The sequence below is a fragment of the Sphaerodactylus townsendi genome, linkage group LG08 (assembly GCF_021028975.2).
Source record: "Sphaerodactylus townsendi isolate TG3544 linkage group LG08, MPM_Stown_v2.3, whole genome shotgun sequence".
Lineage (NCBI taxonomy): Eukaryota > Metazoa > Chordata > Lepidosauria > Squamata > Sphaerodactylidae > Sphaerodactylus > Sphaerodactylus townsendi.
Window position 1 is genome coordinate 52,420,951 of NC_059432.1, and position 26,777 is coordinate 52,447,727.

Consider the following 26,777-nt stretch of genomic DNA (forward strand, 5'->3'; position numbering starts at 1 on the left):
TGTTTTACAATGGCTAATAAAGGTTTACTGTACTGTACTGTTTTACAATTTCAGGGAACCAAAGTTGTGTTCTCCTTTTCTGTCTTTAATTTGTAAGAGCTGGCTTTGGTAATTCAGGTTGAGGGAAAGGCACAAAGATCAGAAGTGTGCGTTTATTTCTGACTTCCACATAACACATTTATGGACTTGTGGTCTACCCTACAGTGAGCATACATTCCCTTTGGGTCAGATTCTTGATTGTATAGACATTTTCCTTCTCTCCTCCCCCCCCCCCCCCCCAAACTCACTGTGCTGCAGCTCAGAGAAGCCTCATGGTTTTTGAAACCTGGCAAAAAGTGAAATCCCCCCTCACAGGTAAAGGAAAGGGAATTAGCATGTGTTTTGGTTTCTTCTGGTTTCCTTGCTCCTCTTGGCTTTCCCTGCCCACACAACAGCAGTTCCTCTGTGCATTGATAGAACAAGAAAATGAGGGGGGAGAACAAATGGGCCAACTGGATTGACTGTGTTCACTTTGTAGTAGGAGAAACCTGTTGAAACTGAAACCATGGGAAAACCCACTGTGAAGGAGTACTCCAGCCTTTATCTGGAGGTTGGAAACCTTAACTTTGACTCAGTGGTATAGCATTCGCAAAATCTCTACCTGAGACTTTGGAGAGCTGCTGCCAGTTTCAGTAGGCAATAATAACTTTTATAGACCAATGATCTGATTCAGTATAAAGCTTCCTGAGTTCAACCCTATTTCCATTTCTTGTTCTAGCAGTAACTTTCAGAGGCCAGCCAATACATGACTACAACAGAAGTGATGATACTAGTTTTACTTGGTTTTTTGTTTAGTGTTTTTTCCAAGACAGGGGCACTATTTCAGTGCTTGCCCCAGGTGCTATTTATTGTAGATATGGCCTGCCTTGTTTAAAAACATATTTTATAGTTTGCTCCTCCAAATCATTAAGGCAACTTCTGGACTAGGAACTCTTTAGTCTAATTCCAGTTTGGTGTGATGACTGAATTCATACTGAGTGTTGATTTTCTCCCCTGATAATTAGAATTCAAAGCCAGGATTAAATCTCTTGCTTTAGAGCTTGTGAAGTCCAATTTGTTATGATGCCTGTAGTGCAATTTCAAGTCAGGGAAAATTGCACAGGAGCAAACACTTGAGGCCCCCCTCCCTGTGCATCATGGTACCAACTGAATCAACCTCCACAAGAATGGAAGTTGTAGCATCTGTCTAATCTCATGGACCCATGGAATTAGGTGTTAAGAGACTCTGGCATATATAATCACCGGTGTTGCTGACATTATTCTGCTGTTTAGTCCTTGCTTAGTGGAAAACAAATGAAAACCTAGAAGGCTGGATGGCTCTTCAGAAATACCTTTAATTTCCATGTACATCAGACACTGCATGGCCGATCGCTCTGTTCTTGCTCTGTGGCCCTGCAATTGCTGACATATGCTGCTTGCATGCTAGTGTTATAGCACATGGGCTGATGTGCTGATACTATGTGATTGAGGAAAATGACTTCTTGAGGTGGCTTCCAGGTGACTTTGTAGTTCTGTATGTGAGGGAAAGGTGAGATAACCTATTGCAAAGTATTTGTACTTTTGTTCAAAGACCAATACTTAATATCTATAGAGTCTCTGTTTATCAATCAAGGTTGTTAGATGAGGGAAGCAAGTAAAAATATTAACATGTTTTGGACTGCTGCATATAGAAGCAATTTATCTGTTCTTTTTGTTTCTCCTTGAACTTTGGCATTTCAGATCAACAATTCATGCTATCCCCTGCAGAGCTACAAAAATACATGGTTCATTTTTTAAAAAACATGAAAAACTTATCAAATACTTGAAATGTTTTCAAGTTGTTAAAATTCTAAAACTGAAATGAATTAGCATCTTATTCTGTTCTAAACTTCATTTTAAGTTTGAAACCGTTTCTAGACTTTGGTACAGACATTCTGACATCTGAAACAAATTCTTAACTGGTAAAAGAGAATGAGGAGTCACATTTTACCCCCTGTTGACATTCCTTTATTATAGTTCTTGTAGCCTATTTTACCCACTGTTGCATATCCTATCAGATCCTTCACAGTAGAGGTTGAAACAGCTGTCAGAGGGAACATGCATACTTGCTGTTTACTCCAACCAATCATAATAAGCTTGGCTTTGTAGAACAGTGGTGCTTCAAGACAAATCCATTCTCAACTTTTTGAAGCTCCTTTTGCCTTTTGGAGTCCTCTCTTTTGGACTGTTCATGAGGCTTTCGGCTGTGTCCTCCATTTCCTACTAATCCATCTGGACCCTTTCATGGGATACAAATGAGTTCTGGTATCCTATTTCCTTCATAGCTGGGGAAGTTCAGATAATTTGTTGCTAAACGAACTTTGTGCAAATATCAAGGTCCCGTGTTCTGATATCAACTTCCAAGTATTTAATACTGATTTTGCACAGTTGAAATAATGATGAAAACATAACAAAAACTTGCTTCGAAGGGCCATGTTTCAAAACTTGCAACTATGTCTGTGCCGAAGTGCAAAAAGCTGTTCTTCTTTACTATTACAGTTTGTATATTAGCTTCTTTGGGGGAGGGGAAGGTCAACAAGGTATAAGAGTTTGAAGAACTCCATATGCTACTTTTCCATTGCCACAAAAGTGAGACCTGTAGGGAGAAAAAATGTCAGTAAGTCCTCCCATTGCTTTCTTACCCCTGTGCTGCATGCCCCTCTCTCCCATGTACGCTGAACTTTCAGAAGGAGCAGAGGCTGCAAGGTATGATCATGGGATTAAGTACATGCCTGATTCAAGGCTATGGCCTAAAACAGAGTTACCACACAGGGTATACATGGCTGAACTGGGCATGATGCCCTATTGCCAGAGACGTAGCTGGGCCAAACTGTGCCCGGTGCACAGTGTGTTTTTTCCACCCCCATGCCCCCCACAGCACCCCCTACCCCCCTTCCCACACTTACCTTAGTTCCTTTTCTTTTTCTAGTACTTTTTCAGGCTGAAAAAAGCAGCCTCTTCACAGTTCAGGCTAAAAACTGCCTGAGGAACTATACTTCCCAAAAGACCTTGTGAGCTCCAAGGTCTCCTGGGAACTATAGTTCCTCAGGCGTTCCCTGCTTTAACAATAAATAGGCTGCTTTTTCAGCTTGATTAAAAAGTATGAAAAGAACAAGGTAAATGAAGGCCGCTCTTGATTTGCCACTGAGAGAGGCAATGTGGGGATCGCAATGAAAAGGGGGAGGGGCCGGGGAGATTTTATGCCCCCCAGGCATGCGCCTGGTACGCAACGCACCCTCCCCCCCCAGTCCCCTTGCCACTCTGCCACTGCCTAATGCATATGCACAGCTCACATTGTTGCACTGAGGATCTCATTCTTTGGGTACAGACTGAATGTTCAATGCATGAGAATCCCACCCCCCAAACAACTGGATTCAAACATCTGTTTCTCATTATAATTGTACTTACTTATGCCCATCCTGACCAGGAGTTAAAGTCACTTTTTCTGCTCCCAGCTTAGCCCAAAGTAAAGTGAAGAACTTCTTATACCAAAGAAACTCAACTCTTGTCACATTGGCAAGATTAATTTCTGTATCAATGATCTTTGAATATATTTGCCCATTCCAAAGACAGCCACTGTAAATGGATAAATGAGGAAAGTTATTACGGATTATCAATACAGCTCTTTTTGCGCATCTGAGTCATTATTTCTCTCAACGAATGTGTGAAGTCTTTGTTCTTTCATATCTCATGCTGTTTGCATCTCAAGTTTGGGAGACCTTGGAGGTTGAGCGTGTTCAAGGTAACCTGCTAAATCTGTAGTTGCATTATGCATTGTTATTCTAAAACAAGGCATCCAGCTACTGAAAAATCTACTATGAAACTTCTCAGGGCTATTTGTTATTCCATTATAATAATTTTGCTGAACACCATTTTTCTTTTTTGTTGTATGTTATTGAACAATTATATTGAATATTGCATGATCAGCTTCCTCATTGCAGAGCACTCTCTCATTTCTGTTTTTGTCTGGGGTTATTTGTAAGATAAGATTGGGGGTAGAGATAGGAAAAGGATAAGGAGAAAGAAAAAAGGCATGTACATATCATGTTGCAGATGGGGAGGTGGGTTAAAGGGGAATACTGAGTTGAACATAGCGATTTGTTGAACATAGCGAGATGGGGATTGGATAAGCATGTGGTAAAGCTCAACCTGGTTTGCTTTTTGTCAGGCAGCTATTTTTTCAAAAAGTTCAGTACATTATAAAATCAGATTGTGATCCCTCCTGAATCAAAAACTGATTTCATCAAAATATAATTGCCTTACCTTCTTTCTCATTCACTCTGACCATTTGGCTTCCCTAAATGCAAAGGCTGCTCCATTCATTCCAACAAAGGAAACATAGCATAGATGAGCTCCCACCATTTACTGTAGGTTGGAAGCATACATAGCTACACACAAAAGCAATCACTGTGTGTACACTCCAAACTATCCCACCTGTAAGTGCATTTAAATAAAATGAATACATTGCAACATATAAATGGAACTGTTGTTTTTTGGAATACCTGTGTAATGTTTTAGCATGCATGCTAACTATTAATTGGCTATAGTTACACTTAAACCTTTTTTTTTCACTGTAGTATAAAACATACATACCTTGCAATTTGGTATTGCTTTGTGTTTCCCTCTTTACCATGAAAAATTATATTAATATCTCCACGTGCAGCTCCAGATAGCTTGATAGAGATATTATATCTCCAGTCTGTGTCAAAAACACATGAGGAATTTAATTCAGTCATTCAATAGAATACGAATATAAATGATAATGCAGTAAATCAGTAAAAATCAACACAGCAAAATGACCAGATGCAAAGGGAAGCACCATTAATCATCAAGTCAAAAGCACATCAACATAATAGTTTCTTGACCTTGCATCCAAATACTACTGGACTGGTGCTAGCTAGCAAGCTGTGTCAAAGCGTTCCAAAGGCTAGTGCTAACAGAACCATCATCTCACATGTCCACTCACTGCAATTACGTGACACATTGCAATTACGTGACACATTTTTCTTGAGTATGTCCTCTGGATGGGTCAGCAGGCATGCTCTGAAAGTTTGTGCCCCTGATGTGTGTGGGCCTGATTTGGATCCAGACCATGTCACATAGAGAAAGGAGTTGCTTAAGCCTCCCTTTATGTCATTTTCTCAACCTGAAAAAACTACAAGAAAGCACTACTATCCCAGTGAAGGAAACTAATTGAACTATCCCATCAATGCATGTGGAATCTTGAATAGAGCAAATAACACCCTTGGAGTCATTTTGGATTGGGAAAACAATTGAGAGAGAGAGGTTTAGGCACTCTTTCACAATGTACTATGCACTTCTTTGTTTTATTACTTTCATCTGTGCTCTCCTAAGATTACTTTATTGGTTTCTGGTTTTATAACATGTTTTATTGGTTTTGTTTACCATTTTGTTTTTACTTGTATTTATTCCTCCACTGCTCCTTTAGCCACCAGCAGCAGGTTATGGGGAAGCTGCGTACAATGTCTGTTACTGAGCTGTGATCTTTAATAGGTTGAAGTTTTTAGATCTGAAATGTCATGTTGGCCATGAATTTGAGTTACACTTGTACATCATTTCAAGATCACTTGGCAGTGGTTCACAGTGTGAGCTAAATGCCCCGATGCTAGTATTCCTTCCTTCCTTCCTTCCTTCCTTCCTTCCTTCCTTCCTTCCTTCCTTCCTTCCTTCCTTCCTTCCTTCCTTCCTTCCTTCCTTCCTTCCTTCCTTTCCTTCCTTCCTTCCTTCCTTCCTTCCTTCCTTCCTTCAAACTCACTCATTCAGAATCCTTTCCAGATGAAAATGTGTTCATTTCATCACACAGAAAGTTAGGAGAAAATCATGTATACAGTTTTAATGATCATAATTTCAAGTGTTGCATTGACTTCTCTCAGTCTACTGTCAGTCTACTATCAAGAGATTGTACTACAGTACTATCCACATACATGCATATCAAAATTAATTGAATTTCTGCACTTACTGCAAAATGGCTCCGTAGGCGCAGTTTTTAAAAAATACTTTGGAGTGTCCTCCTTCTTCAATTTATCGTAGAACCGATCTGCATAATAACCCATCATGGGGCAGCCTTCTTTGGGGCATGGAAAGCAATTTCCCTAGGAGAAACTAGTATATTGGTCAATATGGAATATTTTGTTTTATTTTTCCATTCTAATATTTATTACAATATAGATTCATGAAAGCGTTACTACTCTCCTGTCTCAAAAACTTGAACTTCAAAGTTCAGACATATTTATTCCTGCTCTAGTTGCTGTCCATCTAGCAACTGGTTAAAACAGTAAGGTTCTTGGAAGCCCTTGTATCTAATCCAGAATGTATGAGTATTGCTTGTACTCAGTGATAGAAGACAAGTCTGCTGTGCACACTTAGCTTGCATTCAGTTGTTATGAACCCATATCATGCCATGGTTTATCATAGCATCTGAATGCAAGCTTCCGAAGTGGTTTGTTATTGAGTGCCTGATTCTGAGTCTGTTGTTGAATGCTAACCTATCTAAACAGAACCAGCCTCTTTCTTTGCTATTATTGCCCTACATATTTGAGGCCTGAATCCTCTTTCTGAGTTAAACTATTAATATATTGCTAATAAATTAAGAATGAATATATTCCTTAAAATGTGGGCATAGCCACTCTGGAGTTGCCTGGTTCTCTGAATAGCTTTCTTTTTATAACTGTGGAAATAAACATAATAGTTCATTAACAGTTTTGTACCATAAGCACACAAATTAAACTGTCTCTGTAAAGTTCAGTCAGGTCAGAATGACATGCTTACCTCCGTGAAAGACTCATATGATTCGCATGGATAACCAAGAAATCCATTAGGACAGATAATACTATATTTGAAGTACCCATGGCTTCGTGAGTGGTGGCAAGTTCCCACAATACGATTAGCTGCCAAAGGAAAGCTAGAAGTCTCAGTGGAAACAAATGTTTTTCTGTAAAGTTGATCCTATATAACTCCATCCCACTTCATCCATAATGCAACAAAAAGGTAGTCTTATAGTTTAGCCATACGAATCATGGCATTCTATCACTGCTAAGCCAGTGGGAGAAACCTTTCTCCAGGACTTGCAACAATGAGGGTTAGAAATTTGCTGCTTTAAAAACAAACAAGCAAACTTGAATCTCAGTTCTAATTATGTATATTAATTCTCTAGCCCTACTGAAATTTAGCCTGTGTTTTCAATGTTAACATCAATTATTGCAAGACAGCAGCCAAGCAAGAGAATAATGCTGTCTCTTGTATTAGTTTTCCTACAACACTGCATTTATTAATCTGGCTGTCAGCTAATCTGGCACACTTCTCTATTTCTCTTTGCCTGACATATGATTAATACATATAAGATTAATACATATTAAAACTGTAGTTGCATTTCCTGACCCTTTTCTCTTCTCTGGCTAACAACATCTGAGGGAGGGGAACAAGGTTGTTTTTTGATTGGTAAAATCAGGTATAAAAAAGTTAAATTCCTTCTCTTTCTGTCTCCCATCCCACAACACTGATGTGAATCAGGCCAAGCATTGATGTCAATGGCAATTTTTGCTTAAAAACTGCTGGGATGTTTCATTCATAAGTCCTACCAGTTCCTCAAGTTGCAATCAGCAAGTTCCTTCTATTTAGGACTGCAGTGTAAGCAGACGTGTTTATTTATTTATTTGCTTCTGGTGGATGTATAAAACATCTTACATTGCTCTTCCCTTTAGCCTTACAACAACTGTGTGATGTGGGTTAGACTGAGTATGTGCAGCTGGCCCAAGGTCACTCAGTAATTTTCCATAGCAGAGTGAGAATTTGAACCTGGATCACCCAGATCCTCGTCCAGCAGTCTAGGCATTACATCACTATGGTTCTTATATTACAGCTAAATGCAGTGACATGATACAAACAGGTTTACCTGTTGGAACAGTTTCAGGGTGGTCTTCTTCTTTTGATCTAATGTGATCACCACATCCAACCATATTAGTTCCTCCATTAGGGTAAAAATCAATATCGCCAGTAGAATTATACATCCCTAGTCCTGAAAATATATTCATAGTGTAGTGAATGGTCTGGTAATCTCTCTCCATTTCAGAAGGGAAATTTGTGTATGTGTAGCAATTACCTATAATGAGTGACTTCCCAGCATTGCTATGTATGACATCAACAAAAACAGCATCAGAAGGATCCAGCCTGACCTTAATGGGCATGCCTTCAAAACAGAGTCCAGCTGGGTCCAAGCCTAAGTAGACATAAAATAATCTAGTAAGGAATAGGAAAAATCTGTCATTTTCTGGGAATCCAGAAAACTCAATCAATCTGTCAAGGCCTTCTTTGACACAATCATAATTTTGTTTTGTTTTCCCATCAAATCACAGCTGATTTATGGTGACCCTTTAGGGGTTTTAAGGTAAGAGACCCTCATAGATAATTAACCATTGCCTGCCTTCTCATCTCGTCCTGGTATTCCTTGGAGGTCTCCCATCCAAATACTTGTCAGGGTCAAAACTGCAAGTATATGACTGTCTCACAGTCATCCAGCAAGTTTCCATGGCAAAGTGGGGATTTGAATCTGGGTATCCCAGATGCTAATCTGATACTTTAACCACTACATCATGCTGGCTCTTAAATCATTATGTAAATATATAATACAATATGATAGACAATGTTGTAACATAGTGAACATATTGCATTGCAGTTTTGATGAGTTACACTAATCATAAAGTACTTTCAAAAGAGAAAAAAGCATTCACACATACTGCTACTTAAACAAAACAATGAGAACTCCTTCTGGCTAGGCAGTACATGTGACTGTGTGCATGCACTAGCTGCTGTGTTTCCTGGCTTTCTTTTAAGAGCAGTACACACTGATGTCAATCCATGTTAGCCTTGGAGTTTGATGCTAGATAACTCTGGTTTACTTTTAAAAGGTAAAGCTTCAATTAGTCCAGGTCAGCTGTCCCACATTTTCCCATGCTAATTGCCTTACACTGACCAAACCCCCTGAGCTTTCTTTCAAAGATTGTAATGGTGTTTTATTAGGTGGCCTACCAGATATTCTACCGATGCCTGAAATTTGTTGGTTAACACCACGAAATCGCCGTCCTGTTTCTCCAGCAGTATGAGCACCAAGACTATGACCAATCAGGTGGACTTTTGAAAGGCTGTATTTGTACAGTTTCTAATTTTTTAAAAAACAGAGAAATTGTAAGTGGCTAGTATAATGTGGCACCCCCTAGACTCCTCAGTGAGAAAAAGAGGGAGGGTATGCCTCTCATACACACTAGCATCTGCCAACTGCCTGTCCCCTGAGGGAAATTATTTCCCACCAAAATCTCTGGCAAAACAGCTCTGACTGAACAAGTTTTTACTGTCAGATTGAACATTTTAGTAACATGGACTGGTTAAGAGTTCATATTTTTCTTTCAGTTTTCCCACATATATTTTTTCTAAGAGGTTGTCTACATAGTCTTTAGCTGCTCTTCCAGGGCACTTGTCTGTTAGGCAGGGCAGTATCTCGGAAAGAAAACTGAAATATCCTGTTATCTTCCTGTCATAAACTAAATAAAGCAGTGGTGCCAGAGGCTTGTAAAATTGAAACCAGAAATTGAAAAAAATTATTTACAGGAACAAGTTTAAAAGAGCCAAACTAGCAAAGAATTAAGGAGGGGAAAATATGCAGGTACAAAGGAAGCTGATTTTAGAGAGGCTACTATGTACAAGATTTTGTTTAGTAACTATGTACAAGATTTTGTTTCAGTTAATACAAATTAGAGACAGTATACTACCTTTGTGCCTTCTTGATGATAATGTCACTTTGACACTAGACAAAATAAATCTGTTACTTCAATATAGTTGTTACAGAGTTCTGTTTTGCTATCTAACCCTTTTTCTAAAAAATTACTTTTTACACTCAAGTACTACACACACAGTTCTTTGGACACTTAACACTAAGACTAACTCTCCCTTAGAGTGTCTCTCTCACACTGTGCTTATCATAGAAGGATGGCTGTGTTACTTGAGGAAGCTCCAGTTCTTTCTATATAACTCCCCTTCTCTCAGAAGCTTCACCGCTTCATATCCGAGTAAGGGTCTCCTCAGAGAAAAAAATAACCAAGCTACCAGTGTGATTAATCAGTGTTACTGTGTTATTTTTGTCATATTTTCTTTTTCAGAGCTCCCTGCCCTCAGACTTTATAATTCTATGCAGCTCTCACAGCCAGTTCCACAGAGCTCTACATTAACCTTTCAGGCTGTGAACATTCCATTGGCTGTATGAGCCTAAGTGCTTGTATATGCTACAGCTAGCAAATATATTATTCTTAATTTTTCAGCATATACAGAAAGCTTTCTGCATGGGCTTTAACCCAAGCCAGACATAGAATTTTATCAGTGACACAGAAATTCTTGACAACTCTGACAGCTACGATGTCACAATAAACAGGGAAGCCATTAAAATTCACAAACACCAACACAGTTTCAACAAAAAAAGAAAAGAGTCTAATAAAAAGCGAACCTGGCTACCAGTACTAAAAAACTTCAAGCCCCCAAAACAGGGTGTTACCCAAAATACAGGGGCCTGCCCCTTTTGGAGTGGGGAATTAGCAATATATCAACTGAACCATACACGCATACTAGTTTAATATATAGTGACTGTAGTTTACATGACATTTCATGCGTCATTAACTTCTCATGTACAAAAGCAAGCTTTGTGTAGATTTCTATCTAGCTTGGAACACTATGCAGAGTAGTAAGGCCAGTAACAAAATCATTCTTACCTTGATAGTACTAATAAGATAAGCGATCTCTGCCCCCAAAACACGTATGTTGCTTGCCGCAACAAAGTATGTGCCTTTTGCTCCTTCTTTCCAATCTACAGCAATACAGTTTATATTTTCCACATCTACAAGCAGCTGCAGCATGTATAGAATGAAAAGAAATGCATCAGGTTCTGAACACAATTAGAAATATCCAAAGTTCTTTCAAGTATAGTTTTCCAATAGAATTCGAAGGATCCATAAGGCTACCTAATCCAGTCCATTGTCAAAATAAAAGGCTGTCCTCCCACCCACTTCTCACATATTAGTATATGTTGTCCAAATTACAATAGGGAACAAGAGAAAACAAGAAAAAGGCTGTATATAAAGATATTGCAAGGCATATATTATCAAGTGTCAGGAATATATTTCATTTCATTATAAGCAGTGCAAATTACATAATCTAATGTGCTATTATATAAATAAATAAATATATTACAAAACGACAACTCTGTAAGGTAGTGTTGTGGTTGATATCCAATATATCTGACCAAACAGGACACTTTCTTATTTTGCTGCAGATTCTTAAGTTTTACATCAGCACAGTCCGTGGCTTGATCAAAACGTATAACAAAGCTGAGCAAATTGGCGTGGTCGAAGAATATCTCGTAGTACTCCCAGTTACAAGCACTGGCGTATAATATAAAGTGCTATTGTGGAAGCATAGCTCAGGTGTAATCAAGTAGCGAAAGACTGCATGGTGTGGCAAAACCAGAGACAGCTGGATAGATGAAATCAGTGAAAAGCAGCACAAGAGCAAAACATATTGCGCACTAAACTACATTTTCAAATTTTCTTCTTCAGTGCAAAAACATGTTTCTGATACTGATCAAGTTGTTTTTAACATAATATATGTTGTTCAAATTACAATATACTGCAAACAAAGAATGAGTATACTGCAAGGAGATGGTTATACAGCTATAACTCTGTGATTCAAGGAAATGAAAATATTCCATGTTGCAGAGCAAGGCAAAAACCCCTCTAGAGTCAGCTCACTGACCTAATGGTATTACTGTAAACCAAATACGTGGTCCTTATGAGTGAGAAATCCTAAGGTCTTTGAGTTCCATCCCCTTCCTATTCAGATGTGTCCACAACTGAAGAAGTAAATTGCACAATATATTCTTCATACCAAACACATCTCCACAACCCAGCCTTTTCTTCCTGTGCTGGCGAATCCATGGATAACAAAGGCAGTTTTTCTTGATGGAGAGAAGTAGGACTTTTCTATGGTTGATGTATTTCTGGCTGAAATTTTCTGTTTGGTATATAAACAGAATGAGAAACTTAGATACAGTTTGGCCGTTCAAGGATCTTCAGCAAAAATAATGTTTTCTTCCTTCACCTCCCCCAGTCAGACCGGAGTTTGATATTAAGAGTAATAGATGACTGTAATTTCATGCTCTATGTACTTCCAAGGACCAACAACTTAACAGAATTTGAATTATCTATATATATAAAATCCTATCCGTGAGTTTGTGGGTTACTGGTAACCTCCCAAACCCCTTCACCAAACGGCTTGCCATTGGACCACGCTGTTCCTGATGGCTCTGGCCGTGTTTACAGCTCCTCCCCCACCAGGCTGCATCTGTGCTTGGAAACACGCTTTTTCGCCCCAAATCCACCTGCGCATGTTCACCAATACCCTTCCAACACCTCCATCATGCACCCGCCAAACTCGCCCGCGCTCCGCCAGTGTTCTCCCCCTCCCCCTCCCACCCATCACCACCTAATGCACATGCCCCCAGTAGACCAACACACACCCCAGGCCACCTACCCCTACCCCCCAACGCCTCCAAATGTGCATGCCCGCCTCGAAGCGCGCCCACCCCCGCCAGCACTCTTCACTTCGCCGGCAACTTCAGCGAGCCGCCTGCTTCCCGCACCTCCAGCTCCCTCTTCTCAGTGACCCACGCCTCGGGAGCGCCTGGCCGCCCCACGCACCACCTCCAGCTCCCCCATCCACCGTCCACATCAGCGACCGCTGCCCCCACCCCCCACTATGCAGGACTCGGCCACACCACACCACTGGCCAGCCTTCTCAGCAGCTTCTCCTGCACCTCACCACCGCCGCGCCTCCACACCCAGCCTGGGCGCCAATTCGCCTGCCCCCCCGCCGGCCGCTACAGCCAGGTTTCTACTGAAAGAGGATCCAGCGGGAAGGCGGGTGGTGCAGGAGAAAGCCGGGAGCAATCCAGGGATGCGTCCCCTGGCAACTTCCAGAGATGAGATGCCCCATTAATTTGATAATGGAGGACGAAGGAGCTGCTGCAGTCAGACTCTGTCCCGCAGGAAGCGCGGAACTAAGTTTCCCATCTGGACATCCCGTAGGACTGCAAGGGTCAGCAGCGCTTCTAGCAGCACCCTTCAGCCCCAGATTTTTAGCACTCCCTTCTCTAGTCCCACCAATAATTCCACCTCTTTCGAAGAACTCACCCTCATTATTCCAATGCTTTCATGGGGGTTTTTTGTGGGGGGGAGGGGGTGCATTTTAGGCATGGATGGCTTTTTTGAACTGGAGTTAGCTAACTTGAGTTAGCTAACTTGAGCTACTGAAGCAGATGCGGTGGCCACCAGGGGTCTGGTTTTTACCTGCAGGGCTTCCTTCTTTGGAGCACACAGAGGGCAGCTGCTACCCAAAAAAATTCAGAATGGGGGTGGAGTGGGCTGAAAACCGCCTCTCCTGCTGCTAATATACTCAACTCTAAGATATATGCAACCCCGCCCCACCCTCCCAATTCCTTCTTCCCCTCCTGTTCAGGACATCTGCCCTTCAGAGATGCATTGCTGGGATCTGAAATTGATGCATTTATCTTCTTCAATGCATCCTTTCTCCTCCTCCCCATAGATTAGCTGCATAACCCCCCCCCCCCCCCCCGCTCCAGTCTGCATTGTGCAGAAGCAGAGAGCAGAATCAAGCTCAGGGGCCCTCATAAAGTCCAAGGAAACTTCACCCAACCATCCCACTCAAGAAAACTGCAATTATTATTATTTATCAACACCATCATCATCATCCTACTGCATTCCCCCATCGATCAGGGCTCTGAACAGTGAACATCACAGTATATGCAATTAAAATTATATGATCAAAACATACATACTTAAAACTACAGTTCCTACAGTATCGTGTTCCTTTCCCATTTCACCACAATAAGCCACAGCAACGCATGGCCAGGTAATGCTAGCATCACATAAGACTAAACTTATGGAATCTGGGGTTTGCCAAGTCCTCAAACATTTAAAGCAAAGAAATCCTACTTTAGCTATATGTTACTCTACATATATTGGTAGAAGGTGGGAGTCATTGTCTTAAGGGATGGTACTTTGACTTGGTAGTACATGCTTTGCCTACAGGAGATCCCAAGTTCAATCCTTAGCATTTCCAGTTAAAAAGGACCTCAGGTAAAAAGTATTTGGAATGACTGTTCTCTGCTCAAGGCTTCAGAAAGCTGCTGCCAGTCAGCATAAACAATAATGAACCTGTCAACCAGGGGCTTGACTCAGTATCACGTTGTCATGCTGGCTGATCTCAAATGATTGAAAGCAGCAGCCATTATCTTACGGTAGAATTCTGTAACTGGGAGCTAGCATGTTATACTTAAGAGTGGCAGACTAAAAATAGAAAACCAGGTGTGATTCCTCATTCCTCCACATGAAGCCTGCTGGGAGACCGTAGGCTAGGCACAATTCTCTCAGAACTCTCTCAATTCCATCTACCTCAAAAGGTGTATGTTGGGGGAAGGGGAAGGGAAGGCAATTATATGCTTTGAGACTCCTTGAAAAATGGGATATAAACAGTTCTTCTAGTTTTAGCTACTGCTGACACATCATGTAATTGAACAAGAGGGTTTTTTATTTAAAAATTTAAATACTATTAATGTAACTGTAGAGTATTATTAATTATAATACTTTTACAATTGTAGTTCTCAAATAAATAATAAATTACCAAGTAAATGAGCTGTTACTTGTTCCGTCTAATGAAATGATCCTTAATTGTTTCTCCTAATAATACAGGAACGGGTGGAGCAAGGGGAAACTGCGCCAGGGAGCATGCATGCCCTGTGCCCCTGCCGTGGCATCGCCCCACCCCGAAATACCCCCAGAATGCCCTGGAATGCCCCCTCCATGGTCCCACACCAGGGTGTGTGTGGGGCATCGTGCCTCCCTTGCCCCGTGGGCATAACACCACTATACTGGAAGCAATACTTGTTAAAGGCAAACAGCTTTTACGTTACCCAATTAACTTAAACAGATAATAAAAGATGACTTACTTGTGATGTATTTCGAGACTTTTTGGTGAAGAGAAAGAAAGAAATATTCATACTTTCAGGAGACTGGGGCAAACCTATCAGCTGTCTCCCAGGTATTCCTGACCAGGGGGGCTTATCAGAGAAACAGCCAATATTTTCATAGCAGACTTCATTTCCTAGAGGACAAAATGCAGGTGGTTAATGTCTGCCAGATCCAGGGCTTAAGATGATTTCATGTGAGTCACATCTGATTTTGCTTGTTGAAATCCCTTTGGCATTTGTATGTTTGAATATTTGTCCTTGTCTACAGATCATTTTGCCAGTAATGCAGTTGAGCATTTCTGTCTCGATGAGGAAGTGATACGGAGGTGTGTGGATTAGGGGAGTTCCCAGCTGGGAGGTTGTTCCCCAGCAACAAGCTGATTTGCACCTTCTCACTCCTCTCTCCTGTTCTTATTAACCCTTCGCACAGGCCAGGGGCTGCACTGTGCTACCACAAAGCATATTTTATTATTATTAATTAAATGTAATAAACCGCCCACCCCCAGAGGGGGTTTCCTGTAACTTAAGGAGGGCCTTGGTCACCCCCACCCTCTAATTTTCTCATGTGTGCACTGTCTGGAAGAGCAACTAAGCCACACACAAGCATACAAACCCTAGCAAAGTTTTTTAAAAATTCACTTAAAGATTGAGTGCAAACTGAAAAGCAAAAGGAGCAGTCAGTTACTGGTAAGCTGCATAGAAGAAAGGCAGTTTATCCTAAACTTTGGTGCCAAGCACTCGACTGTCCCCTGCAGGACTGAAGGGGCAGAGCAGTTTGGGCTGCACCACGAGCAGCACTACATCAGTACAATTTTGGAGTTGGAATTTAATTTGTTCATTTGCCCAGAAAAAGCAGAACATACTTAAGATTAAGGGGAAGGTACACACACAATAATGATAAGAGAAAATTTGTACCCACTAGGCTGAAGACTAAAAAGTCACAAGGTATTTTATAACATCATGGCAATGTTTAAGAATTATTTCAAAACAAATTTGTACAAAACAGGCACACAGCAAATTTTAACACAATAACAGCAACAGCTAGCCAGAATCTAGATAATTACTGGCCTCGTGAAAACTTCAAGGCTGTTCTGTAAAACAAAGTAAAAAACATGTTGCAAAAAATATCACCATATACTGGGAACACCAATTCCAAACCATGAAAATACTTACAAGCAAAAAACAGGGATTAACAAAGAAAAACAAATACTGCATCAAAATTACCACGTTGGGGTTGCGCTCTGCAAAATTGTTTTTTCTTATGCCTCTTGCCTCACCCTTGAAACCAGGACAGAAGCAGCCAATTTATAAGAACTGTCAAGGGAGGCAGGTGCAAGTAATTAAGCTCACAAGAAGGGTCTGAAGTCAATGTTTAAGTTTACAGATCAGCCTTGAAGTTTTCACGAGGCCAATAATTATCTAGATTCTGGCTAGCTGTTGCTGTTAATTGTGTTAAAATTTGCAGTGTGCCTGTGTGCCTGTATTGTACAAATTTGTTTTGAAATAATTCTTAAACATTGCCATGATGTTATAAAATACCTTGTGACTTGGGTGCTGTGTGGTTTCCGGGCTGTATGGCCGTGTTCTAGCAGCATTCTCTCCTGACGTTTCGCCTGCATCTGTGGCTGGCATCTTCAGATGCAGGTGAAACGTTAGGGAGAGAATGCTGCTAGAACATCAGCCATACAGCCCGAAACCACAGCACCCAAGTGGGATCTCCGCCGCGGAAAGCCTTCTCGACAATACATACCTTGTGACTTTTTAGTCTTCAGCCTAGTGGGTACAAATTTTCTCTTATCAGAAAAAGCAGAAAGCATGGTGGGGGGGAGGGGGTGTGATAGCTGGTCAAAGTGAAGTACCATCCTGGGCTTTAAAGGGAAGCTGAGCAAGAAAAGCACTAATGTTTCTTAACATAATAAAAACACAGGTGGTCCCTAGTTCTCCTACAGCTTTCCTGATCCAGTCAGCAGATTTATTCTCACCACAAGACAAAATACATCACCATTCTCAACAGCCCCCCTGCTGAATGATTCTAGGAAATGTTCATGAAGAGAATTTTATAAGTCCATGCCATGATGAGTGAGATTGGGCTTCTCTTTCTCTCTTGAATGGGTAAGGGTTTCTACATATTTCAGTCATAGCAAGGGCCTCCAGTGATAGACCAAGCATGGCAAGTTTGCCAATATTGTCCTCCGCCAGTCAGAAACCTGAAGATCTGATAAGGCTCTATAGAGTAGGTTACTGGGCTCAGTAAAAAAGAAAACATAGATTCACACAGAACTTAAAGGTAATTAGCCAGGCCCTAGTTATTAAAAGGTGCAAACCAGCCTGTACGCACAAAACCACATATGGCACACAATGGGGTACCCAAAAATTATATAGAAATGATTATTAGACCCTTTCTACTATATTACTTAATAAGCCAATCCATAATAGCACCTCATACAAGAGATGTTGTACTACTTCTGACCTTTAGAGTAAAAAAAAACTGACTCACTGCTGCAATGATAGTAGAACAGCCCTTCACTGCAGAATTTCTATGACAGACCCATTGATTGATTGATTGATTGACTGACTGACTGATCGATCGATCGATTGGTTTTCTATACCGCCCTATCCCCGAAGGGCTCTTGGGTGTATGCATTTTCAACAAGAGCGTAAATCACTCATAATACAGCTAAACAACAAAATCAAAACTGAACAAATAAATTCCAATACAAATACTACTAAATCCCTTTAAAAACAGCGATTAATACAAAAGGTAAAGTCAAAGGTGCCCAGCGAGACCCAAATTTAAAACCCTCCCCAAACGGGAAGACTAGGGGTCCTTAAGGAAAAAAAAGCACTGAGATATAAAAGCAGGGGCGGGAGCAGGAGGGGGCACCACTCAGCGGCATTATGATGTGAAACTCTTATCAAAGTAAGTACAAAGGCCCGATGAAACAACTCAGTCTTACAGGGCCTGAGGAATTCACCAAGATTCCGCAGGGCCCGGACAGCTGGAGAGAGAGTGTTCCACCAGGCTGGGGCCAGAGTTGTAAAGGCCCTGGCCCACGTGGAGGCCAGCCACATCATTGAGGGGCTGGGGACCACCAGAAAATTGGCCTCTGCTGAGCACAGAGGCCAAGTAGGGACATATCAGGGGTGGGTCACGATCCAGGAAGATGCAGATGAGGGTCCCAGAGAAATTTGAGAAGAGAAGAGAGAGAGAGAGAGAGAGAGAGAGAGAGAGAGAGAGAGAGAGAAATTCACAGAAGACCCAAAGTGCTGTCGAAACCCATACGCTTGAAGATGATTCGAACTTAGAGCTGGACAGCCAATTTGACATTGGATTGGAAGTAAATCCCCAAATATTTAAACAATTTCACCTGTTCAATAATAGTTCCTTGTAAAATCCATCTATGAGGTTTAGACTCATTGGAAAATACCATAATTTTGGTTTTTGTAGTGTTGAGAGATAATAAGTTATCTGTGCAATAAGCACTGCATTTCTTCAGAAGGTGGTTTAGCCCTGTTCTTGATCTAGAAAGCAATATTGCATCATCAGCATAAAGCAGGATGGGAACCAAGGTGTTGCCAAAAAGGCAGTGCAAATTTATTGCTTTTCATTTAGGAGCCAAATCATGTAGGAATAAATTGAATAATGTTGGGGCCAGCACACAACCTTGTTTCACGCCATTGGTTATGGTAATTTTGGGAGTGAGCTCTCCTGCAGAGGTGCACTTGACTCAGCAGGTGGCATTATGATGTGAAACTCTTATCAAAGTAAGTAATCTTTTATCTATACCCAAACTCCCAAGTTCCTGCCACAACCGGCTCCTGTCAACTGAGTCAGATGCCGCCTAAAAGTCAAGGAAGGCAATATAAAGTTTAGTGCAGCCTCTCCTGATATATTTTGAAAGAATTAAATCCAGAAGCATTCAATGATTTAATGTAGAATACCTTCCTGAAGCCAATTTGTTCACTCCTCAGAATTCTGTTATGCATGATCCATTTAAGCAACAGATTGAGCAAGTATCTTGCATATAATTTTCCAGAAGCTGACAACAGGCTAATTGGACTGTAATCAGAGGGCAAACCTGGGTCACCCTTCTTAAAAATTGGGATAATGGTAGCATGGGTCCATGAATCGGAGATTATGCTCGTATTATTCACCTCAGTAAAGAGTTTGGCAAGTATGGGAGACCACCAATCTACAAACTCTTTATATCATTCTGGAGAAACCTGATCAGGGCCTGGAGACTTATAGGGCTTCAACTGGACAATCAATATTTTAACCTCAGCCTCTGTGACTGGATTTTAAATTGTAGAATCAGATTTCCAAAATCCCCCTCTCACACTTCATTTCTGTCAGGCTCCCAGCGTTTTTAGACTATAAATTGTTCTCTCTACCTAATGGAACTGAAGAGTCTGGCATAAGCATCAGGATTTGTTATTTTGCTTTATAGATCATGTGAACTATTAAACTAGTTCTGCTGATTTTCAGATTCTACCCAAAAGATATTAGTACTTTTTCAGTTTGATCAAAGTCATTCATAGGCTAGCAGGACAGGGAGCAAGTTCCAGACTTCACATCCGCAATGTCCCTGAGTGCATTCCTCTACTTTCTTCCATGTAAAAATAAAATGCTGCACTTTGGGCAAATCTACATTTGCTTCTTGCCACCAGGTGGCATGACCTTTCTTCAAGAATCCAACAGGAAATACTACTCTTTTCCTAGTGCTTTTCCATTTCAATGCCCACTCAAGCCTCTGTTTCTGCCTTCTATGTTCATCTGACTCTTTAGTCAGTTCCTCTGGGCTGCTGACAGCTCTCCCAAATGCAAGGCATCAGGCTGTGCTGTTGACACTGCCTGTGCTGGGTGAAAAGGGCTTTGAGCTGGCTCTGCCCTTTGGTTTTCTTCTTGAGGAGTCAGCTCCTCATATATGGTGTCTTCAGGCTCTGCATCTGGTTCTTCATCTTCTGGGTGCTGACTCATGACATGAAGCCAGTCAGCCCTGCTCAGTTCAGTGCTGGGTTCAGTGTGGCTGGGTCTAGCTTTAAACTGCAATCTCAAAGCCTGCATTTTAAAGCAGCACCTGGCCCAGCCTGGCCCAGCATCACACAGGCCCACCCCGCTCCCAAACTCCACTTGGAATTCAGGGCAGGGCTAGCCCAGATGATCATTGTCCCCAAAGTCGACATGGAGTTTAGGGGCAGGGCACAGCTGTGAGGGAGGGGTGACCTGGCAACCCCCACATGTGACCTGCCCAAATGCCGCCCAGAGTGGGGTGAGCTGTTGTGCTTGCCACAAGCACTGTTTTGGGCAGCTGAACCCCTGGAAGAGTAACTGGCACTTGTGTCCATGATAGGCAAGGATATATTGCCAAGCTGAACAAGCATCTGGAAATTAACTAAATGGAAAATTGCTTCATATTCTTTTACAGGTAATTGATTTGATAAGTCATGGATGAATTCTGACTATCCTGGGGTCTCATAGAGAGACATTTGGTAATGTTAGAAATGTGGAAGAAAAGAACAATCAGTCTGTAAAGCTAATAAATAGTCCTGTGCATACGTGCCTGGGAATAAGCACTATTGAACACAGTGGGACTTACTTCTCAGTAAACATCTTTGGGATTGCACTGCAAATCTGATTGAAAGGATAAAAAGAAGGAAGACTAACAGAAGGCATGTATATCACAGGAGCATAGCTGTAGCTCTCAGGAGTCGGCAACCTTTACCACCCAAAGAGCCATTTGGACCTGTTTTCCACAGCCCTGAAGATCTACCAAGCAGAGAGGTGGCTCCACACAAAGCCACCTCCAGTTTGGCCCCTGCACTCACCTTTCCTTCCAGCGCTGGGAGATGGAGGCGCCGGGCTGAGGGGGGGGATGGTGGCTGTGTCCTGCCCAGTGCCACCGCCTCTTGCACTGCAGGAGGTAGGTGAAGCCATGCAGAAACTGCCTCTGTCTCGACAGAGCAGGCATCCCACCTACTCCGTGGGGCAGAGGGGGGGATGGTGACTGCTCTGGAGAGACACGCCCATGCTACCCTCTGATCTCCATGGGCCAGAGGGTAGCATGGGCGTGTCCCTCCAAGCCTTTCTCAGAGAAGCTGCCCAGAAGGAGAGGTGGCAGGTGGAGGGGACGCTGGAACCAAACACCCTCCACCTTGACCGGGAGCTTGCCTCCAGTTCAGCCCCTCCCACTCACCCTTCCTTCCAAGCTGCGCGCTCTGGAGGGCTGGCGGGACACACCCACACTACCCTCCAACCTCCAGGCAATGCAGAGCCCCAGTATAAGGCTGAAAGAGCCGCATGCGGTTCTAGAGCCGCAGGTTGCAGACCCCTGCTCTAGCTGATAGAAATGATGAATGGTAGTGATCCAGTATGTCTGCCTCCAAGGCTGTAAATTATCTTCTGTGGGAGAAAATTGGGTTTTTCCAGAGTTCACATTAAGTTTTTCATCCATAATGGTTCTCAGAGTTGTTTGCCACTGAGTATCTCATAGAAGAAACTGGGAAGTCCCTGCATATGAAATGTTTGGCGTGTACACTTTATAGGCATGCATGCTTCCTATACAATATAAACATCCAAGTTTATCTACTCCCTAGATAGGAAGATATCACCTAATTATATCTAAATGTCAACCCCATCTTCCTACGAGCTTGGAAGTCAAATCTTGCCACATTTTGTCTACAGGAAGTGAATATCAAAGGTCTGAAACACTAGCATTGAAAATTATAACAGCAGCAAATAATCATCCTATGCATGAACAATGGTGTTTTTCCAGGTTTTTTTTTGTACAAAACATTACATTTTTACAGTGGGTAGTCCAACAGCTGTTAATGCAAGTCAAGGAGAAGTCTAGATTTGATTTTCTACAAAAGGAAATACAACTCCTTTCTACTTTTAGACTTAATGGAACATTTGCCCATTGGTGTAAAACCATTGCTGTTAAACAAAAATATACATGGAATAATACACTAGTGTGGTACTTGTTTGCCCATGTAATTGTTATAGAATTTGGCTGTAAGATATAAGATACTGAAACTTGGATTAAAACATTTACCTGGAAGTAAATCACATTGATTTGTACAAAACTTTCCTTATATCTAGATATCCTCAGAATAGGTGGTCAGCATCTATTTTATTATTGATTTGTTAAGCATGAAATTGTTCACCATCTCTAGAAAAGCATAATCCAGGAAATACTGTCTCACCTTCTACTGCACCAAGGAGAAAAAGGGCAACAATCGAAATTCCATTTACCTGAAATAAATTTAAGTATATATATTACAGTCTACCTGAACAACATAAATGTTCCATCATTCTAAAAGCATTTTTTTAAAATTACCTTTATTTTGAATTTGTTTTGAAAAGTACACAGAAAAACAATAACATTTATATCCCAAAATCTCTCCATAATATTCCTGAGACAACTAACTACATAAAACAATTAAAAATGCAACAAGAACAATGAAAATGAATCATTTTTGTCAGTAACAGTGAGAGCCAAATCTAAGGAATGTTAGTCTTTCTTATCTCTTATTGATTTCATTGAATAGGACTCAAGTGAGTCATGTAGTGAGGAAAGTCCATGTGATGTAGTGGAAAGTATGTCTGACAGTAAGAGGGAATTCTCATTCAGCTCTGTGGGCAGCCTTTCATCAGCCTAATCTATTTTATATGGGTTTTATGAAGATAGAATGAAGAAGTAGACTATGTATGCCACATTGGGCTAACTAGAAGAAATGCAGGATAAAATTGTGATAGCTAGATAGGTATTCCGACATCTTATGAATTTGAATGACACTTAAGAAGACTGTGGACTGAGAATATCATGTCTTTGGTAGCACTTAGTATCTAGTGGTTCAGAATAAATTACAATGCTTGCCTGTAAGACCCCTTCCGCACACGCAGAATAATGCGTTTTCAAACCACTTTCACAACTGTTTGCAAGTAGATTTTGCTATTCCGCACAGCTTCAAACAGCATTGAAAGCAGTTTGAAAGTGCATTATTCTGCATGTGCAGAAGGAGCCTAAGATTCATAAAGCAAATGTATTTCAGACTTAAACCTGGTGAGAATTTGCTGATCACTATTAATATTCATCTTCACATCACACTTATTTTGAACTATTTCATTATTATGAATTACTAATTTTATGAACCACTTTGCAGATCTTTTTTGAAATACATATTATGTTTATTTATTTTCCTCATTTATACTGCCTCTTTTTTTCCAATGGGAACTCAATGTGGCTTATATTGTTCTACTCCCATTTACTGAATCCCAATTAAGTCTTAAAGTCTGAAAGACATCTAAGGGTGCAGGGACAAACTGAGCATCAGTGGTAAAAAAAAGAAAAAGAAGAATCCTTAAAGTTACAGCTGTACTCTTTGCTTTCATTGATGTCTCTTTAGCATGCAAAGTCCAATAGAGCGAACATTGAAATATAACCCCCCAAATATTTATATTTATATTTTTACCTCATAGCATTTTTTAAAAATGAACAATGAAACATGAATAAACAAAAGGACACCAGGTAATCACAAATATTATCTATATCACAATTTGAAGATCTCACAATTGCTAAAGTCTTTTCATGTTCATGTGAGGTAGGGACACTGGTAAATTGGTAACATCAATGAGCTGTGGATAGATTTATGAGTGGAACTAATTCACACACACACATCTAGGAACAAAATGTGAAAATTTGGAATCAGTGTGTGTACTGGCATCATTCTATCATTGACTCTACCAAGGAGACTCGTTTCTAAACGCTTTCATTTCAATCCTGTTGTGGATTGCACTTTTATAACCACTGGAATTAGAACTGCACCACAATACATGGTTAGAGGATCAAGGCATGCAAGTCAGGAATCAAAGTGAAGAGGCAAATAAAAAAAATGTCATGGCGGTAATTTAAAATGAAATTCAAAATATTATAAGCTAGACTAATCTAGACAAACCATGGCTCATAAGGCACATGCAGTTTTTTTTTGCCACATTATGTGCAGCTCATGGCTGGGGAGGCTAGTCAATGAAGGTCTACCCCTCCCAGTCTGTCTCCCACTGCACATCCATGTCCATAGCTGCACTGCCACATTTCGCGATGGAGTAGGAGGGGCAGCAAGGTGCTGGGCACATGGGTTGGAGGTAAAAGTGCCCAACACATGTAGCCCAAATAATTCATTATCCCTTTTTGTTTTTATTCTTGGCAGTCTTCTTTTTCATTAATAAAAATTAATAAAATTGCATGCATGAATAATAGTAATTATGTATATTTATTAATGTTTATCTAAAAGGTTTGTAACAAAATATGTATGTAAAGATAAAAATTTGTGCGAAATATTTGTTCATGACTTGTGGCTCTCAAATAGCTAAAATTGATTCTGTGTGGTTTTTGCATTAAGCAAGTTTGGCCACTCCTAGTTTAGACTTTCATTAGCTTTCATATCATAATATCAAGTTTCCACCAGACCCCCTGCCCCTTAAAATATTATTTTTGCTGTCCTTACAACAGTTTGTGCACAGGACTTTGGATTAATGTATTGTCAAAGGCTTTTACAGCCAGATTCAACTGAGTTTGGTGGGTTTTCTGGGCTGTGTGGCCATGATCTGGTGGATCCACCAGACCACGGCCACACAGCCCAGAAAACCCACCAGAACCAGACTTTGGATTACCTAATACATGATTTGATTATCTAAACTTGTAAAAATGTTGAAACAATGCTAATTCTTAAGGTTTCCATTACCCAATTTGGCCAATTCCACCCTTCCCTCTAGAATGCATTCAAATACAATAGATATTATATAAATGATATGACCACAATCTGATATGTTAATGAACAAAAGATAATGTGAGTTAATCATCTGATGCTTAATTCCCTTTGTGTCATTGGACTGACGTCAGGTATGCAGATCTGGCCATAAATACTTTAAAGTGAAGGAAGTTTTTTTCTGTATTATTTGGAATACTTAGAAATTCTGCTTTTTAGCCATGAAACAAATTCACTTTTGCATATGCTAATTTATTGAGATTACATTGGTGCCCTTAAACACACAACAACATACTTCTGGATTGAAAGTCCAATACAACCTTTCTTATTTCTTCCATGCTACAAAGCCTTTTTAGAACACATAAACAAGAATACCTATAACTGATCAGGCAATTTGTGTATTCACCATTCCCAACTAAATACTGACACTGCTTGTTGGAACAGATTCTGGATCAGCATATGAAGAAAACAAGATGGGAGTGTTAATTGTAAAATCCTTGATTGGGATTTGTATCCTCCGCAACAATATTGATAGCTGTGATTTATCATCCACCCACCACTAGAGGGCATGCTGTATTGCCTTTGCATATTGTGAAGATCCTTTTGGAGCACTTACAACAATGTCCTCCCTCCATTTCCCCCACAAAAGCTGAATAATTGACCTTCCCCCAGTTGTGTTTCTATTCTCATTACTAGTACTACTTGCTTTCCCATTATTACTTGCTTTTGCCCTGAAGACAATTATATTTTATCAGCCACTTACCATTATAAAGCCAGTTGTGATTAATGCTGTCAAATCCTCCTTGAGATTGCTCTCCTGCTGTGCTGTTCCCTCTTCTCTTTTCCGTGCACAGCATTGAGAGATGCACATCTAAGATGACAAAGTCCCTAGGGAAGTGATCCGAGTGGCAACTACATTTTGGTGGGTGTGAACTTTGTCTGAATGTATCCTAATTATGTACTTTTCCATGTGTGGGATGTCCAGTCAGCTTGTAACTCAGACTCACTCATCTTATTCCTGTTGATTATATCCTCATTCCTCTGTTTTCTTTGGCTCATGCTTTCTGTTTTGCTCGCTTGACTTAACACCCACTGAAGTTTCACCATTTTGGATCTCATACTTTGTCTGCAATCATTGGAAGGCACCAGCAAAAGAGAATGTAGGATATACCGTAATATAAATATTCATTTTAGAAATGATTTAAGGAAAAAGAACTTGGAGATACCTGCTTTTCTTTGACAACTGAGTTCCCCAGCTAGGATCCTATTCTGTGCCTCCATATTTAGGGTTATGGTGGAACCTCAATAAGACTGAAATTCATCTGCCAGAATATCAGAATTTTATTTGTTTGTTTTATTTAAAACACTTTTATGCTATTCTTTCCATACAAATATAGTCCCCAAAGTGGTGAACGTGGAAACATGAACATTAAAATAACATTTAAAATAATATATAAAACAATTCAAATTAGGCATATAAACACAGCAGCAAAACAAGGGAGGAGGAGTAAGTCAAATGAAACAAACAAAAAGTCTTCACTCATTCATGGAACACACAAATAGAGGGAGACAGATGAATCCCCCCTAGAAAGGGTTGCAAAGTTTTGGTGCCATGACTGAGAAGTTTCTTTTTCTTTTCTGAACTGGGCAATGGTTGATCAAAGCATGCACATGAAGCTGTCTCATATTCTGTCAGATCACTGGTCCATCTACTTATATCTGTCTTTCTTAACTAACTACCCTGGATCTTGTATGGAAGTTTCGTTCTAGCCGTGCTATGTGGATATGTGGGGATTGAAACAGGGACTTTTTGCCTATAAAACATGTATTTTTCCATCGAAAGGAATGGAGA

General features: G+C 40.7%; 1 protein-coding gene across 1 annotated transcript; it reads right to left on the reverse strand.

Annotated features, from left to right (window-relative positions):
* Positions 1-2,252: 2,252 nt before the first annotated feature.
* On the reverse strand, positions 2,253-22,407 carry LOC125437946 (pancreatic lipase-related protein 2-like). The gene is made up of 12 exons (XM_048506041.1): positions 22,364-22,407; positions 15,140-15,294; positions 12,001-12,126; positions 10,830-10,964; positions 9,103-9,232; positions 8,177-8,293; positions 7,980-8,092; positions 6,847-6,987; positions 6,038-6,170; positions 4,651-4,756; positions 3,466-3,633; positions 2,253-2,653 (listed from the first exon to the last, which is right to left on the reverse strand). Exons 2-12 carry the CDS (start codon positions 15,188-15,190, stop codon positions 2,590-2,592), a joined length of 1,284 nt encoding a protein of 427 aa, XP_048361998.1. The 5' UTR covers positions 15,191-15,294; positions 22,364-22,407; the 3' UTR covers positions 2,253-2,589.
* Positions 22,408-26,777: the final 4,370 nt, after the last annotated feature.